The sequence below is a fragment of the Protobothrops mucrosquamatus genome, unplaced genomic scaffold, assembly GCF_001527695.2.
Source record: "Protobothrops mucrosquamatus isolate PMUCROS unplaced genomic scaffold, P.Mucros_1.0 scaffold583, whole genome shotgun sequence".
In the NCBI taxonomy this organism is placed as follows: Eukaryota; Metazoa; Chordata; class Lepidosauria; order Squamata; family Viperidae; genus Protobothrops; species Protobothrops mucrosquamatus.
In genome coordinates, this window is record NW_015386883.1 from 174,716 (window position 1) to 189,060 (window position 14,345).

General features: G+C 41.2%; 1 protein-coding gene across 1 annotated transcript in view; it reads left to right on the forward strand.

Moving 5' to 3' along the window:
• Positions 1-659: 659 nt before the first annotated feature.
• CCN3 (cellular communication network factor 3) overlaps positions 660-14,345 on the forward strand; it is an 18,545-nt gene continuing 4,859 nt past the window's right edge. The window contains exons 1-3 of the mRNA XM_015817388.1: positions 660-761; positions 7,068-7,653; positions 9,664-9,912. Coding sequence (XP_015672874.1) covers positions 660-761; positions 7,068-7,653; positions 9,664-9,912 — 937 coding nt within the window. The remainder of the gene's footprint in view (positions 762-7,067; positions 7,654-9,663; positions 9,913-14,345) is intronic.

Below are 14,345 nucleotides of genomic sequence, written 5' to 3' on the forward strand. Positions count from 1 at the left end.
ATGACAAACCACTTCTGAGAAAGCTTGCCAAGAAAACTGCAGGCAGTCTCCAAGAACTGGACACCATTGAATGGAAATTAAAACCTGCTGATATTATCTTTGTGAAATGCCCACAGCTGGTTTTATCTGGGACAGGTTCTAAATATGACAAATATATAAACTGCGGCATGTTGTGTAAGCAGATACAGAAACTTCAGCTGCCGGAGGTGGTCCTGGGAGACCTATTCAGACAGGATGATAGATGCCGTGTTCCTTTAGGAATTCCCAGAGCTAATAGAAATCTCAGCTTCAACATCATGAAGATTTGCCAGAAAAGAGCAGCTCCCAGGGCATCTTTATGTCATAATTAGGGCAAGTGACAGAGACCCCCTGGTAATAATAAGGATAATGTACACAGGAACTTTATTATAATGTCATTTGTTCTGCTATGAAAGCACTTTTTGAATTTATACCTTGCAGTAAACCATAATTTGCTCACCCTCTTATGTTAGCTACAATACGTTGGGTTCAGACATTATGCCAAAAGCAACAAAGTCATAATATGGATTGACATTAGATGAACCAGGTTTGCTTGTCCACCCAAGCTAGTTATCAGATCCACTATCTTTAGCTTGGTACCGCGCTGGCATCCTGCCATCAAAAGACGAGAGAGAGGAGGCATGGGGGAGAATCCAATGGCAGCAATAAACCTGTATGCATTCTTATGTGGGAATTTGGAACTGGGGATGACAGCCGAAGAAAAGCAGATCACCGTGGGATCGGTTCGTGCCAAGGCGTCTTCAAGGCCGTTTGCCCTGAGTGTGGAAAGTTACTAGCCAAAACACCTCAGAGTTCCCATAACATCCAGGCAGCATCGCATTGGCTGGGTTTGGACTGGTCATGGGGGGAGGGATGGGACTGAAGGGAATAATTTTTGTCTTTTTGCATAGGAATTCAGATTCCGCCTGACTTGACTTCAACCAGCATCTCTTAGTTAAAAGAGCCTTTCACTTCAATCAAATGGAATCGAGGGTTTTTCTTCCTTAAGGGATCAGACTGGCAGGCCTGACACTAGCATTCTCTATTATGCTAATCATCCTACAAAATATCAATTAGGGATACTTTCAATATTTTGGTTCCTCTCTACTGGATATTGATCTTGGATATTGATCTTGGGACTTTATGAACTTCTCTAAGAAGGACTAGGGGAGACATGATAGCATTTGAGGGGCTGCCACAAAGAAGAGGGGGGGTCAACTTATTTTCTGAAACACCAGAAGGCAAGGCAAGAAACAATGGATGGGAACTAATCAAGGAGAGAAGCAATCTGGAATTAAGGAGAAACTTCCTAACAGTGAGGACAATTAACCAGTGGAACAGCTTTGCCTTCAGAAGTTTGAGTGCTTTGTCACTGGAGGTTTTTAAGAAAAGACTGGACAGTCACCTATCTGAAATAGCACAGGGTCTCCTGCTTGAGCAGGGGTTTGGACTAGATCAGGAGTAGGCAACCGTGGCTCTTTTATGACTCATGGACTTCAACTCCCAGAATTCCTGAGCCAGCCATAAAGACAGACCTCCAAGGTCCCTTCCAGCTCTATTCTGATTGATTGATTGATTGATTGATTGATTGATTGAACTTGTATATTTAGAAAAAAATGGTTTATTCTTTATGCTTGTTCTGGACAAACTTTTCTCCTGTCTGTGAGAAAATGAGAGATAAAGAAAAAAGCCTCAGAGAATGGCTCATTTTTCTTAAGAGAGATTCTGAGCCTATGTATTTTTACTGTTAAGCTAGTGATTTAAATAACTAAGAAGGGTGGAGAAGAGATAATAAGAGACTTTAATTCAATACCATATTATGTGCTTATCCCTTTGGTATGTGGAAGGAATATTTATTTAAAGGGTCAATTCCTAAATACTAGAGCAGAGTACAACATCTGGGCCCATCTTGGCTGCACAAACCAGGAACAAAACATATCCTGACATGCATTTAAGGGGAAAGAGAACATTTTTAATGAGCAATATATTATTTGCTATTTCAGTCACCTTTTATCTTCTTGTGGAAGTCAATATGGAAGAAACTGCTTCGGTGAAGGATTGTGTACCTGATCAGCAAAGCAATGACTGTGTTCAAGGGGATATTTTGTGTTTTGATTCCAGTCCATGAGCAAGATTATGTAACCATAACCCAGCCTTTCTCATCTCCAGATGCTGCCATAGTTCTCCTTCCTACACAATTCAAAGTGTTAATATTAATTTTGAAGACTCTAAATGGCTTCTGCATCCTATATCCAATCAATCCTTCTTTCTGCCAAGTCTATTAATTAGACTCCTTTAAAAATATATGGTAGCAGATGTTTAGAGTTGGTTCTCTAAGATGGTTGAAGTTATGAGATTTACAATTTTATCCATGAGTTGGCAACTCACATTTATAATGGAAAAAAAAAACACCTTACATTCTTCTCCAGAAAAACATAATGGCAGCAACATGTCAGTCAGTCTCTGTGTTAAGATCCCCAATCTCTTGGAGCAAAGAAATTTGAAAGAAGTTATCAAGCCAATTGAGCAAGAATGAAATTACTTATTTTCAGTAAAACAGGGTTCTGAAATACTTGAAGCTTGGGAATGGATTTTTGCAAGGAGAGACTATGAGCACTTAATACAGGTAGTTTTCACTTAACAAATGGTCTCTTAGTGACTGTTTGAAGTTATGACACATCCCCCAAAACGTGCTTATGACCCGGATTCAAAGTTCCAAAGGCTGCCCCTCACATAGTCAAGTTATCATATTTTGGGCAAGTGGCAACCAGTTTACATTTACAACCATTTGCAGCATTCTGCAGTCACATGACCACTATTTATGACATATTTTTTTGCCAGAAACTGGGGTTTACTTCTGGTATCCAGGAAAAAAACACCCATTGCGTACAACAGATTCACTGCGTTCTCTTAATGACCACCACAAAAAAAATGTAAAATCAGTTCGGTCGTGTGATGACCTGCTTAATGATCAGCACCACTTACGACCATAATCCCAGGTTCAATTATGGTTGTATGTCAAGGACTACCTCTACATTCTGCTCAAAGAAAACAAATGTTTGTGAATTTAAATGGGGATGCAACTGAAACAACACTAAAGGGAAATTAAATAAAAAGAAAACAAGCACATTGAGATACCAATCCTTACTCTGCTTGAAGTTACAGAACTGTTTGAAGTTATACAGTCACTTCAGACCCAGTGACTGGAAAAGGGGGCAAGGAAGAGAGAAAAGGGACATGTTGATTGCATGTACTTCACTGCCTTGCACATCACTCTGATATGTCACACCGAAATAGGAAACTGCTGATTCTCTGGACCAGAAGGAATAATATAGTGTTATGTTGCTCTTGAGATGATAGAACAATCTGTCCATCTTATTCCAAAACATTCCAAAGTTTCCATCCAGCCAGGAGGTGACTAAAGGCATGAGTCACCCTAAGAAAAGCCCTCCAATTTAGCATTGGGTACAGTTGTTGCACATTGTGAACCTACACAAACATTCTCTTTGAACAGGAATGTTAAGCCAAGGAGGATCCTCCGAATTTGCACCAACTCTTTATGGGGGAATGCAACCTCATTCAGAGACAAAAGATGGAAAATATCTAGAGTGGGAGGTCCTCAGAACCTACAATCACTTAGTCTTAGCGGGGTTGAGTTGGAGCTTGTTTTTCCCCATCCATGAACTCCAGAGCAGCCCCCAAATCCATGTCCAGAAATGGCAGATTGAAATCCCCCAGATCAGCCATGGACTTAAGAAGCATTCCTCCATCTTCAATTATTTAAAAACAATCCAAGGTCCATCTATCTCTCTTGGGAAGGAACATAAGGTACTTCTGAAAGAATGGCACACAAGTAAGATTCTCATCCCTCCCCATTCACCTGTCTCTCTCTCTCTCTCTCTCTCTCTTTCTCTTTGATAAGAACGTGCTTTGCACAAAACCAAACCATGACATTCTATCAATTCATAAGACGTTTTTATAGCATAAAATGGCATCTACAGTTAAGCTCCAAATTAAGCATGTGAAGTTTAAGTGAAATATGCAGTGAAGATCTACATGAGCCCAGAGCTATTTTTACAGAAGGCTGTTGGTCTTGGCATAATAACACATTCCAGAAGTAGTCCTTTGTTCCTATCAAAGCCAAGACTATGTTTGCCTGCCTTTCAATTCCTCCCTTTCCTTAGTATTTCTGCCCAAATGTGGTTGTTCACATAGTCTTGATTTACAGTCAACAAGGGTTAGATAAAAACAACATAGAAGACAGGCAGGATGACTTTTTGCAAATCATAGTCATTTTTATTAAACGTTGGAGACCCAGAGATGCAGGAGCATCTTAAATTCCACATTTAACTAAACCAAATTTAGGGCACATTTTTTCCAAATGATAAGCATCCACCTTTTCCCCTACCAAACACTCCTATCGGTTCCCCCTCCAGAAAATTCCAAGGTTTCTTGACCAGTGTAGAGGCATCTGGAGAGGGGAAAGAGTGGTGAGATGACCACTGTCAAGGATTTCCAACAACAAAACTCTCTCCAAACTTCAGAACAAGGTGGGCAACTCCTGTTCCAAAGCTGCCCATCTAATTTGTGTCTCTGAAGCACACCGTGGTCACATCCCAACATTCCCTAGCAAAATGGTTCAACAGTGGAAATCCGTTAAGGGTCCATTATGGGTTACCAGAGATAATAACATATCTATTTTAATCTTGATCAAATAAACCAACTTTATATTCCTCCTTTACTTTTAACAATCTTGATGTTTAATACCTTCAAATAATGTCCTGGAATTTGATTTCTTTTCCATTTTTCTTTGTCTTTTCTTTAAAACCTTAATCAGGTTCCTTTGTAAAATCCAATATGGAAATGTTATCCAGATTACCCCTTGCTTAAGATATTCTCCAGTTTCATTTGTATATCCTATGTAATATATTTTTACATATCAGTGTTGTAGTCTATCTTTTTTAAATCCACTTCCAAATCAGTCTCATTATTGTCAAATAGAACTTTTTCCTCTCCCATTTCATCTTTTAAACACAGTTTCCTATAATGACAAACATTCTTAAAATTAACTTGTGTGTCCATTGTTCCTAAATACCCTCCAGTGCTAAATTATTTTGCTCCATTCACTTATAAGATATAAGATTGTCTCCTTTAATTTTTATCTTTAGTACTTTCTGGTTTATGTCCAGGATGTGAGGGGTCTGTAGATATTTTCTTAGCCCTCTTTCTGGTTTGTGGAGTATATAAATCCTCAGTGGAAGGCAGGCTGGTTGAGATTGTTTTTTCTGCAGTCCTAACTATCCGTTGAAATCTGTACCTGACCTGTTTGGTTGCTGCGCAAACCAGACAATTATTGAGGTATACATGACAAATTCAATAATTGCTCTGTAGAACTGTATCAGCAGATCCTTGGACAATCTGAGTTTTCTGAGTTGACGCAGGAAGAACATTCTTTCTTGTGCCTTTTTAATGATGGTTCTAATGTTAGGTGTCCATTTCAAGTCCTTGGAGATAATAGAACCTAAAAACTTGAAGGTCTCTACTGCTGATACTGTGTCGCCTAATATTGTAAGAGGTGGTAGAATAGGAGAGCTTCTCCTAAAATCTACTATCATCTATAGTTTTAAAAGTGTTCAGCTCCAGATTGTTCCAGCTGCACCACAGGGCCAATTTAGAAGACCTAGCCTCAGTTCATTTCTTCTCCAGAAGAAGAACATTTGAAAAGAGCTGAAATATTTATTTTGGGCACAAAGCAATACATTTCAGAGTTCAAGAAATTTCCTAAAGCAGGATACACGTATTTTACTCTCTAATCTTTTGGCCCAGCCTGATTCATCTCCACAAGTTCTCAAGTTACGGATGGAAACAGTTTAAGAATGTAGCTATTCACTTCTGAATGTTCACGGTATGCTTCCAAGTCATGGTATGCCTTGAATTTACAAGGAATCTCATCAGCCACTCCAGAGTTTCTACTTTTTTCTCCATCAACAGGAATCTTTAAAGAAGAGCAGGAAATGAAAAGCATTTTGCAAGTCCTCATCAGTTGGTCCTGGTGCCATTTTTTATTACAAGAAGAAAGCAGCTATTGAAGGAAAGGGTATTTGTTTTTCTGATGTTTGTAATCATCATGAATTCTTGCAAGATCATTTTAACTGTGCTGGATGAAAAGGGGGAAATGAATTGGCAATTGAAATTCTGTTGGAATGCCTATCACATTCTGTTGAAAGAGTATAGCATCATCCATTTTATCTCCAATGTTCGCACGATAGAAACTAAAATGAGGGAGGGAGGCTTGTTTCCTTCACTGAGCTAAGTCACAAACAGTAATCATACAATCAGCTAGTTTATTTATAACGGATCCATGGCTAAATTGAATAAATCCAATTGTGTTGGTTTGCAGGATAGTCACCAAGCAATCATATTTTATTCCAGCATGTTGTGCAAACCTAGACAAAAACAGATTCACATTTTGCACATTATTGCTGCCTTAACTAGGATTAGTTGAATAACCCATAATTGGCTAGATTCACACAACTCTATTGCTAAAACAGATGGTAACAAGGTCCTCGGCTGTTCACATTGTGCCAGTTGGCACAGAACTGTCTTGCTTGCCTCCCTCTGCAGAGAGGTTTATTGCTGTGTCAGCTAAACAAATAAATATGGGGTGATCATGTCCAACTTGCAGGTGTGTTTCCAGGTGCAATTCAAGGTGCCAATTGTCACCTTTAAAGTCCTACATGACTTGGGAGCAGCTTATCTGAGGGATTGTCTCCTTCCAAAAAATTTCTACCCATCCAACTTGACGTCTGTGGAGGTTCTCAGTCATGGTTGCCCCAAAGGTGCTTTTTTTCAACAGGCAACTGGACTGTCTTGTTTTTTTCTTTGAAGACGTTTCGCTTCTCACCCAAGGAGCTTCTTCGGCTCTGAAGAAGCTCCTTGGATGAGAAGCGAAACGTCTTCAGAGAAAAACAAGAAAGTCCAGTTGCCTCGCGGAAAAAAAGCCCCTCGGGGATTACTCCAAACAACTTTCTCCGCCGCCACCTGTCAAGGCCGGCGCCGAATACGACACCGCGGGCTGCGATTGGCTCCGCTCCGTCCTCTGCGCCTCCAATCGGCGGAGGCGGACCGTGGAGGCGCCGGATATAAACGGGCTCCCGGAGGCCGGTGCGCGCTTGGCGAGGCGCATCCAGCCCGATGGGGAAAGCGCGGGGCGACTCTGGGCGGGAGCGCCTGCCCGAGATGCGGCTGGGCTGCCTCTCCGGGTCCCAGGCGCCGAGCACCTTCCTCCTCCTCTTCTTCTTCTTCCTCCTCCTTCTACTCCTCCCGTGGAGCCTGGCCGAGGTTTGCCTTTGCGCGTCGGAGCGGCGCGGCTGGGGAAAGGGGGCTCGCCTGACGCCGCCTCTCGCTTTTGCTCTTTGCAGGTCCGCGGCCGCTGCCGCCTGCCGTGCGAGTGCCCCGCCGAGCCGCCCGCCTGCACGCCCGGCGTGCCGCCGGTGTTGGACGGCTGCTCCTGCTGCCTGACCTGCGCCCGGCAGCGCGGGGAGAACTGCTCCGAAGCGACGCCCTGCGACGAGAGCGCCGGCCTGTTTTGCGACCGCCAGGCGGGAAGGGAGGCCGGCCTCGGCGTTTGTAGGGGTAAATGAATGGCGCTCTCCCGCAGGCCCTTTCGGCCTCTCGGGCGGGATTTTCCTGTCGCTCCTACCCCCGAGAGGCGCTGGCTGTCAGGATGGAGAGGAACTGGGTCACGTCCAGAGATGGGCTTCTCCAAATGACTTTGTCCCAGAGATGCTTTGTCGAGAGGCAACTGGGCTTTCTTTTTCTTTGAAGACGTGTGGCTTCTCATCCAAGCTCATTCAGCTCTGACTGGATGGTGGGGAATGGAAGGATTTGGACTCCTTGCAGACAGCTGGTCATTTGCATTCTTTAAGAGAGTCGTTGAGGCCATTTGGATGCTTGTCTGCGTCCTCGGGGTCACCGGAGTAGTGCAAAAGGGTGTGGAGCGGCCTTTCCTCAGCAGTACCAACAAGGCTCCACACCCAGTTGCACCGCTCAGGTGACCCTGATGACACAGACAAACCTCCAAGTGGCCTCAACGACTCTCTAAAACAGGGGTAGTCAACCTTGGCTCTTTTATGACTCGTGGACTTCAACTCCCAGAATTCCTGAGCCAGCTATGCTGGCTCAGGAATTCTGGGAGTTGAAGTCCACGAGTCATAAAAGAGCCAAGGTTGACTACCCCTGCTCTAAAAGAATGCAAATGACCAGCAAGGAATATAAATCCTCCCATTCCCCATCATCCAGTCAGAGCTGAAGAAGCTTCTTGGATGAGAAGCAAAATGTCTTCAAAAAAACCCCAAGAAAGTCCAGTTGCCTCTTGAAAAAGCACCTTTGGGACAACCATGACCTGGATGACTGAGAATCTCCATAGACATCCTCCAAATGACTTGGGGAGTAAAATAAGAAGGGAGAAATAGAAGGAAGGGGCCCAGTTTGGGCGAAAAGGAGTCTGAGATCCACAAGATTACCCAAGGACGCACTCTGGAGCTTCCCCACTCCTTATGCTTATGCCACCTGTGATCCCCATTCCTTAAAGACAAAATGTGGCCTGTTCTTCCTCACTGTTTCTCAATCTTGGCAGCTTTAAGGTGTTTGGACTCCAACTCCCAGAATTCCCCAGTCAGCATTAAGAATTTTGGGAATTGAAGTCCAGGCATCTGCGAGTTTGCCAAGGTGAGAAACGCTGCCATAGCAACTGCTGCTGCTTGAAAGACTTGTAACTAGGATAGATGGTTCTTAACTCCTGGACTGAACTGAAATTCTCAGTTTCTGTGCCTCCCCATTGTACTTTTTAATATAACAAAAGAGAAAAATTATATGCATTCATGTTAATGGTATACCATGAATTTGAATTAAACCACATTTTGGTTTGGCTATAAATGTGAGTTAATTCAGTAGAATTTAGCCATTTTATCTTGGGTTGTTCTATGTTTTGGTGGATTTCTTGCCTAAACGTTTAGGTGATTCTGTGTTTTTTTTTAAAAATAACCACATAAAGCAGTTTGACAGGGCAGAGTTGCTAAGTAGGGTAAGGTCTGGTTTACCCTTTGGATGGGAGACTGTCAATGAATTCTGGTACAGATTGAAAAATCCAAATAACAATCCAGAAGGCAATGACCCCATGGTACCAAGAAAGTTTTATGGATGTGCATGAAGTCACTAAGAATTGAGTTCAGCTTGAAGCTGAAGCATATTCCTTAAAGATATTTCTACATAACCTGTTAGTTGACTTAGCCCAAAAGCTACTTTTGATTTGACATCATTTATATTTACCCTGAATTTAAATTAAATGTAGTTGGCATGATGGAAACTCTTATCTTTATGAATATAGTGATGTCACTAAGAATCTAGCTTAATTCTAGAGTGTCAGTATAGCATTAGTCTTAAACACCTGCCATATTTTTTTTCTAAAAATGAACAGGTGATAATGGTATTCACATGCTATTTTAGAGTTTGTTATTGCAGAAGAATAGAAAGATCTTCTTCATACTGGTTTTCATCCTTGCTCTTGGTGTAGATATGACCTGAGTATTCCAACAAGCTAGATTCACACAAAGCTTGATTTTTTTTCTCTCTCTTCTGCTTCAGACCTTGAAGGAGACAACTGTGTTTTTGATGGGATTATTTATCGAAGCGGTGAGACCTTCCAGCCCAACTGTAAATACCACTGTACCTGCAGGGATGGACAGATCAGCTGTGTGCCCCTCTGCAATGTTGATTTGTTGCTTCCTGGTCCTGAATGCCCCTTCCCAAGAAAAGTTGAAGTTCCCAAGGAATGCTGTGAACAATGGTCATGTGACCCTAAAAAAGATGACGCTGAAGAGTTTGCAATGGCAGGTGTGTAAAAGGCTTTAGAGTGGTGCTTTTGCTTCTTCGGAAGCATCTACTGTGCTCTTGTGACTCTTCAAGATCAATTACTATTTATTAATGACGGTCACGGAGGAGGCCAATTCTTGGGAATTTATGGCAGATAAGAACATACACTTCTGTCTCGGTGCATTTGATTTTGTTTCCTGTAGTATTGCCCATCTCTTTTTTTTCACCAAAAAAATTAAGAGTAGGAGAGCTTAATTCCTTGCAGGAAGTTGATCTAAAAGAGTAGAATGGGTGTGGAAGCCCTTAGGGGTCCTTCAAAATTTGTTTCTAATTACAGGTAGTCCTCTACTTACAACAGTTCATTTAGTGACCGTTTGAAGTTACAACAGCACTGGAAAAAAGTGACTTATGACCGTTTTTCACATGACCAGTGCAGCATCCCCATAGTCAAGTGATCATAATTCAGACATTTGGCAACTGGCTCATATTTATGACAGTTAAAGTGTCCCGGGGTCATGGAATCCTGTTTTGCGACCTCCTGACAGGCAAAGTCGATGGGGAAGCCAGATTCACTTAAAAACCATTTTACTAATATAACAACTGCAGTGATTCACTTAAGAACTGCGGCAAGAAAGGTTGTAAAATAGGGCAAAACCCGCTTAGCAATAGAAATTTTGGGCTCAGTTGTGGTTGTAAGTCAAGGACTATCTGTATTTTTAAGTTAATTGAAAAGGACATTGTTCCCTATTACTTGCATTTAATGCCCAATCACATTAAGTGTTTTTTTTTCCTTCTGCTAACTCACATTTCTTTGTGCTGGCCCTAAATTATTTTTAGAGTACACTTCTTGGCACATTACTCAAGGATCAAGTAAGGCCTTCAGCCTTACAATGGTTGTGCCTCTCTGGATTGTATTGGAAAAGGAACTATGATGATATGGGAGACTGAAAAAATCTTGCTTATGTTGGCTTCCTTCTCGGTGTGGCAAAACAACCTTAAATCAAACGTTCAATCCTTAAGATGGCCCTAAGGTTAAATATAATGCTTAAAAGCCATGCAGAATTAGTCATCTAAGACCACTATTCATTTTTGGTTCCATGCCACCAGATTCTGCCACTCATAAACTTCAAGTTTAAATCTTATAGCATAAGGTTCCTGTTAAATACAGTGTAATACTGCTAAAAACCTCTAGTAATTGTGGGAAGCCTTAACTTAAAAGCTTTCTTCGCCCCTCCAATGTCCTGTAATAAGGAATTGGAATTAGAGCTAGTTTGGTATAGTGGTTAGGGCACGAGGCTAAAAACTGGGAGACCATGTCACCATAAGCATGAAATCATCTGGATGATTTGGGGCCAGTCCCTCCCTCTCAGCCCTAGAAAAAAGGTAATGGCAAACTACTTCTGAAATCTCCCTAAAAAAAACTACAGGGATTCATTCAGCCAATCACAAGAAGTTAGGATTGACTCAAAGACACTTAAAAAAACCAGGCATTTAATGAAATTGCTTTATGGCTACCAAGTCAGAGAGCATCATGGACCCCTCATTTCAACTCTGAGCTACAAATAGAGGTAGTCCTCAATTTACAACCACAATTGAGTCCAAAAATCTATGTTGCTAATTGAAAAACTTAAGTGAGTTTTGCCCCATTTTACGACTTTTCTCGCCACATTTGTTAAGTGAATCGCTGCAGTTCTTAAGTTAGTAACATAGCTGTTAAGTGACTCTGGTTTCCCCATTACCTTTGCTTGTCAGAAGAGTTGCTAAAGGTGATCACACTGCAATTGTCATAAATGTGAGTCAGTTGTCAAGCATCTGAATATAAATCATGTGACCATGGGGATGCTGCAACGGTTGTTAAGTGTGAAAAATGGTCATAAGTCACTTTTTTCTGTGCCGTTGTACCATTGGTCACTAAATGAACTGTTGTGAGTTGAGGACTACCTGTATTTAACACAGCGCAGTTCACGGCTATTAATTACCTTCACACAACCTGCAGGGCCCTTTTTGTCAGCTGGCTTGTATCAATTCACGGGTTACCTGTATTCTCCTTTATTGGCATAAAACATTGAATAGCATCAAGATGCTCAACCACAAAGGTAATTTATAAGCATGGGAGAGATTGTGTCAGAATATTATATGCTGTCCACTTTCCATTAAACTCTCAAGGAAGGGAGATATTATGTCATGCCCTCGTATGCAATTCATAGGGAGGGAGATTTCACTAATTTTATGCTGTGAATGTCCTGTGGGGTATTTTCAATTACTGTGACCACCAGTGAACTCCTGCCTAAAAATTGCAAAAAAATTGCATAAAAGCTCCACCATACGATTCTCTTCAAGCCTGCACAATCCATGTTTTACAATGTTTACAGCGACAGCAAAACAGCAGGCTGGCGACTGAGTCATCGTGCATCAAAATTGCCACCATTTTGGCAGGCAAAGTTTACAAAGATTTCTTTTTTTCAATCATAATCTCTTCCGAGCAATCTCTTGTTAAACCTTAGAATTCCAGAAAACCCCACTGAGAAAGTCTGATCTTAAGGTTACCGGGTATCTTTTAACAATTACATTGAACAAACAGAAGATATGGACCATGAAAAGTGGTGCCTTGAAGATACTTCAAGTTTTTAATTCTTCAGGTTGTGAGGAGAAACTTGAAAACCAGCACAGTGAATCTGTGGATCCTGGAGGGACAAGCCTTGGGCCATAGCTGAATAATGAATGGGGTCAATCATTGGATTGAAATGTAATTGAGAATTGTTTTAGAGTTATGTTCAACGTAGTCGCTTCTCCCCAAATTTCTCTTTCTGTGTCATGAAAAATTGCAATTTAGTGATCGATTTTGAAGGGACTCTTGAGAACGGTGCTCAAATCTTTGGAAGTCCAGTCATAGCCCTAAAATCTAAAAATATTTATTTTCCTAGCTAAGAAAACAGTGACCAGGAACAGTCTAGCTCAGGGATAGGCAACCTTGGCTCTTTTATGACTCGTGGACTTCAACTCCCAGAATTCCTGAGCTAGCATGGCTCAGCTTGGAAATCTCTCCCTTCCCCTCAGCATGGCTGGCTCAGGAATTCTGGGAGTTGAAGTCCATGAGTTATAAAAGAGCCAAGGTTGCTACCCCCGTTCTAGCTGTTGCATTCTACCGCATAAGGCCTTCCTTAAGACGAAAACGTTGAATAACAATACTGCTATGAATTTTAATTGCTGCTTTTATTTTGTTAGATTCCTGCTTATTTTGCCCTGTATATTTTACATGACGTTTTCATATGTGCTTTTTATTATTTTCTATTTTTTTCTTTAATTGCTGATATTAATTATAAATTGCTGCAAAATTTTGCAAGTAGAAAATGTTATACAGGTAGTCCTCAAATTACAACAGTTCATTTATTGACCATTTGAAGTTACAACGACACTGAAAAATGTGACTTGTTGCTGTTTTTCACACTTGTTGCAGCATCCCCCACGGTCATGCGGTCAAAATTCAGATGCATAGCAATTGACTCATAGTTATGACGGTTGCAGTGTCCCAGGGTCATGGGATCCCCTTTTGCCACCTTCTGACAAGCAAAGTCAGTGGGGAAACCAGATTCACTTAAAAACAGTGTTAGTAACTTAATAATTGCAGTGATTCACTTAATAGCTGTGGCAAAAAGGTCATAAAATGGGGCAAAATTCTCTTCACAACTGTCTGGCTGAGCAATAGAAATTTGGGGCTCCACTGTGGTTGTAATTTGAGGACTATCTGTATATAAAATTAAGTTTAGCCTGTTAGAGAAATGCAGCCTTTCAAACCTCAGTGTCTGTATTAGACTGACTACAAATCTCTCTGGGATGTAGATTTGCGGGCCTCACAGTCAAGGTGATCTTTGCTATCTTACAAAATACATATCTATATTTTTGAAAATCATTTTTTAAAATTAGTTTACTCATAGGAAAATATTTATAGACTTCCTCTTGATCATAAGCTAACCAAGGCAGCATACCAAACAGATATTAAATCAATGTGGTGTACAAAAAAGAAGACAATGAATACCTTGAGAAAATAAAATTAGTTGTCAACCCTTACATCAATGAATCTTCAGAAGAGGAATAACATAACAGCTGGGAACTAAATGTAATGTTTCTATTTCCCTAGTTAGATTTTTCTCTGCAGTAAATTCTTATTTCATAACCTTCATCCGTCTAATGTCTTTTGATGGTGAATTACTGGTAGTTCTCAACTTATGACCATTTGTTCAGCAGCTGTTTGAAGTTGCAACCGCACTGAAAAAATAACTTATGACTGGCCTTCACAATTATAACTGTTGCAGCATCTACATACTCAAAATTTGGGCTCTGGCAACCAGCACATAGTTGTGACAGTTGCAGCATCCTGGAGCCACATGATTACCATTTGCAAACTTCCATGGGAGCTTCTGACAAAATCAATTGAGGGGAAGACTTGATATGCT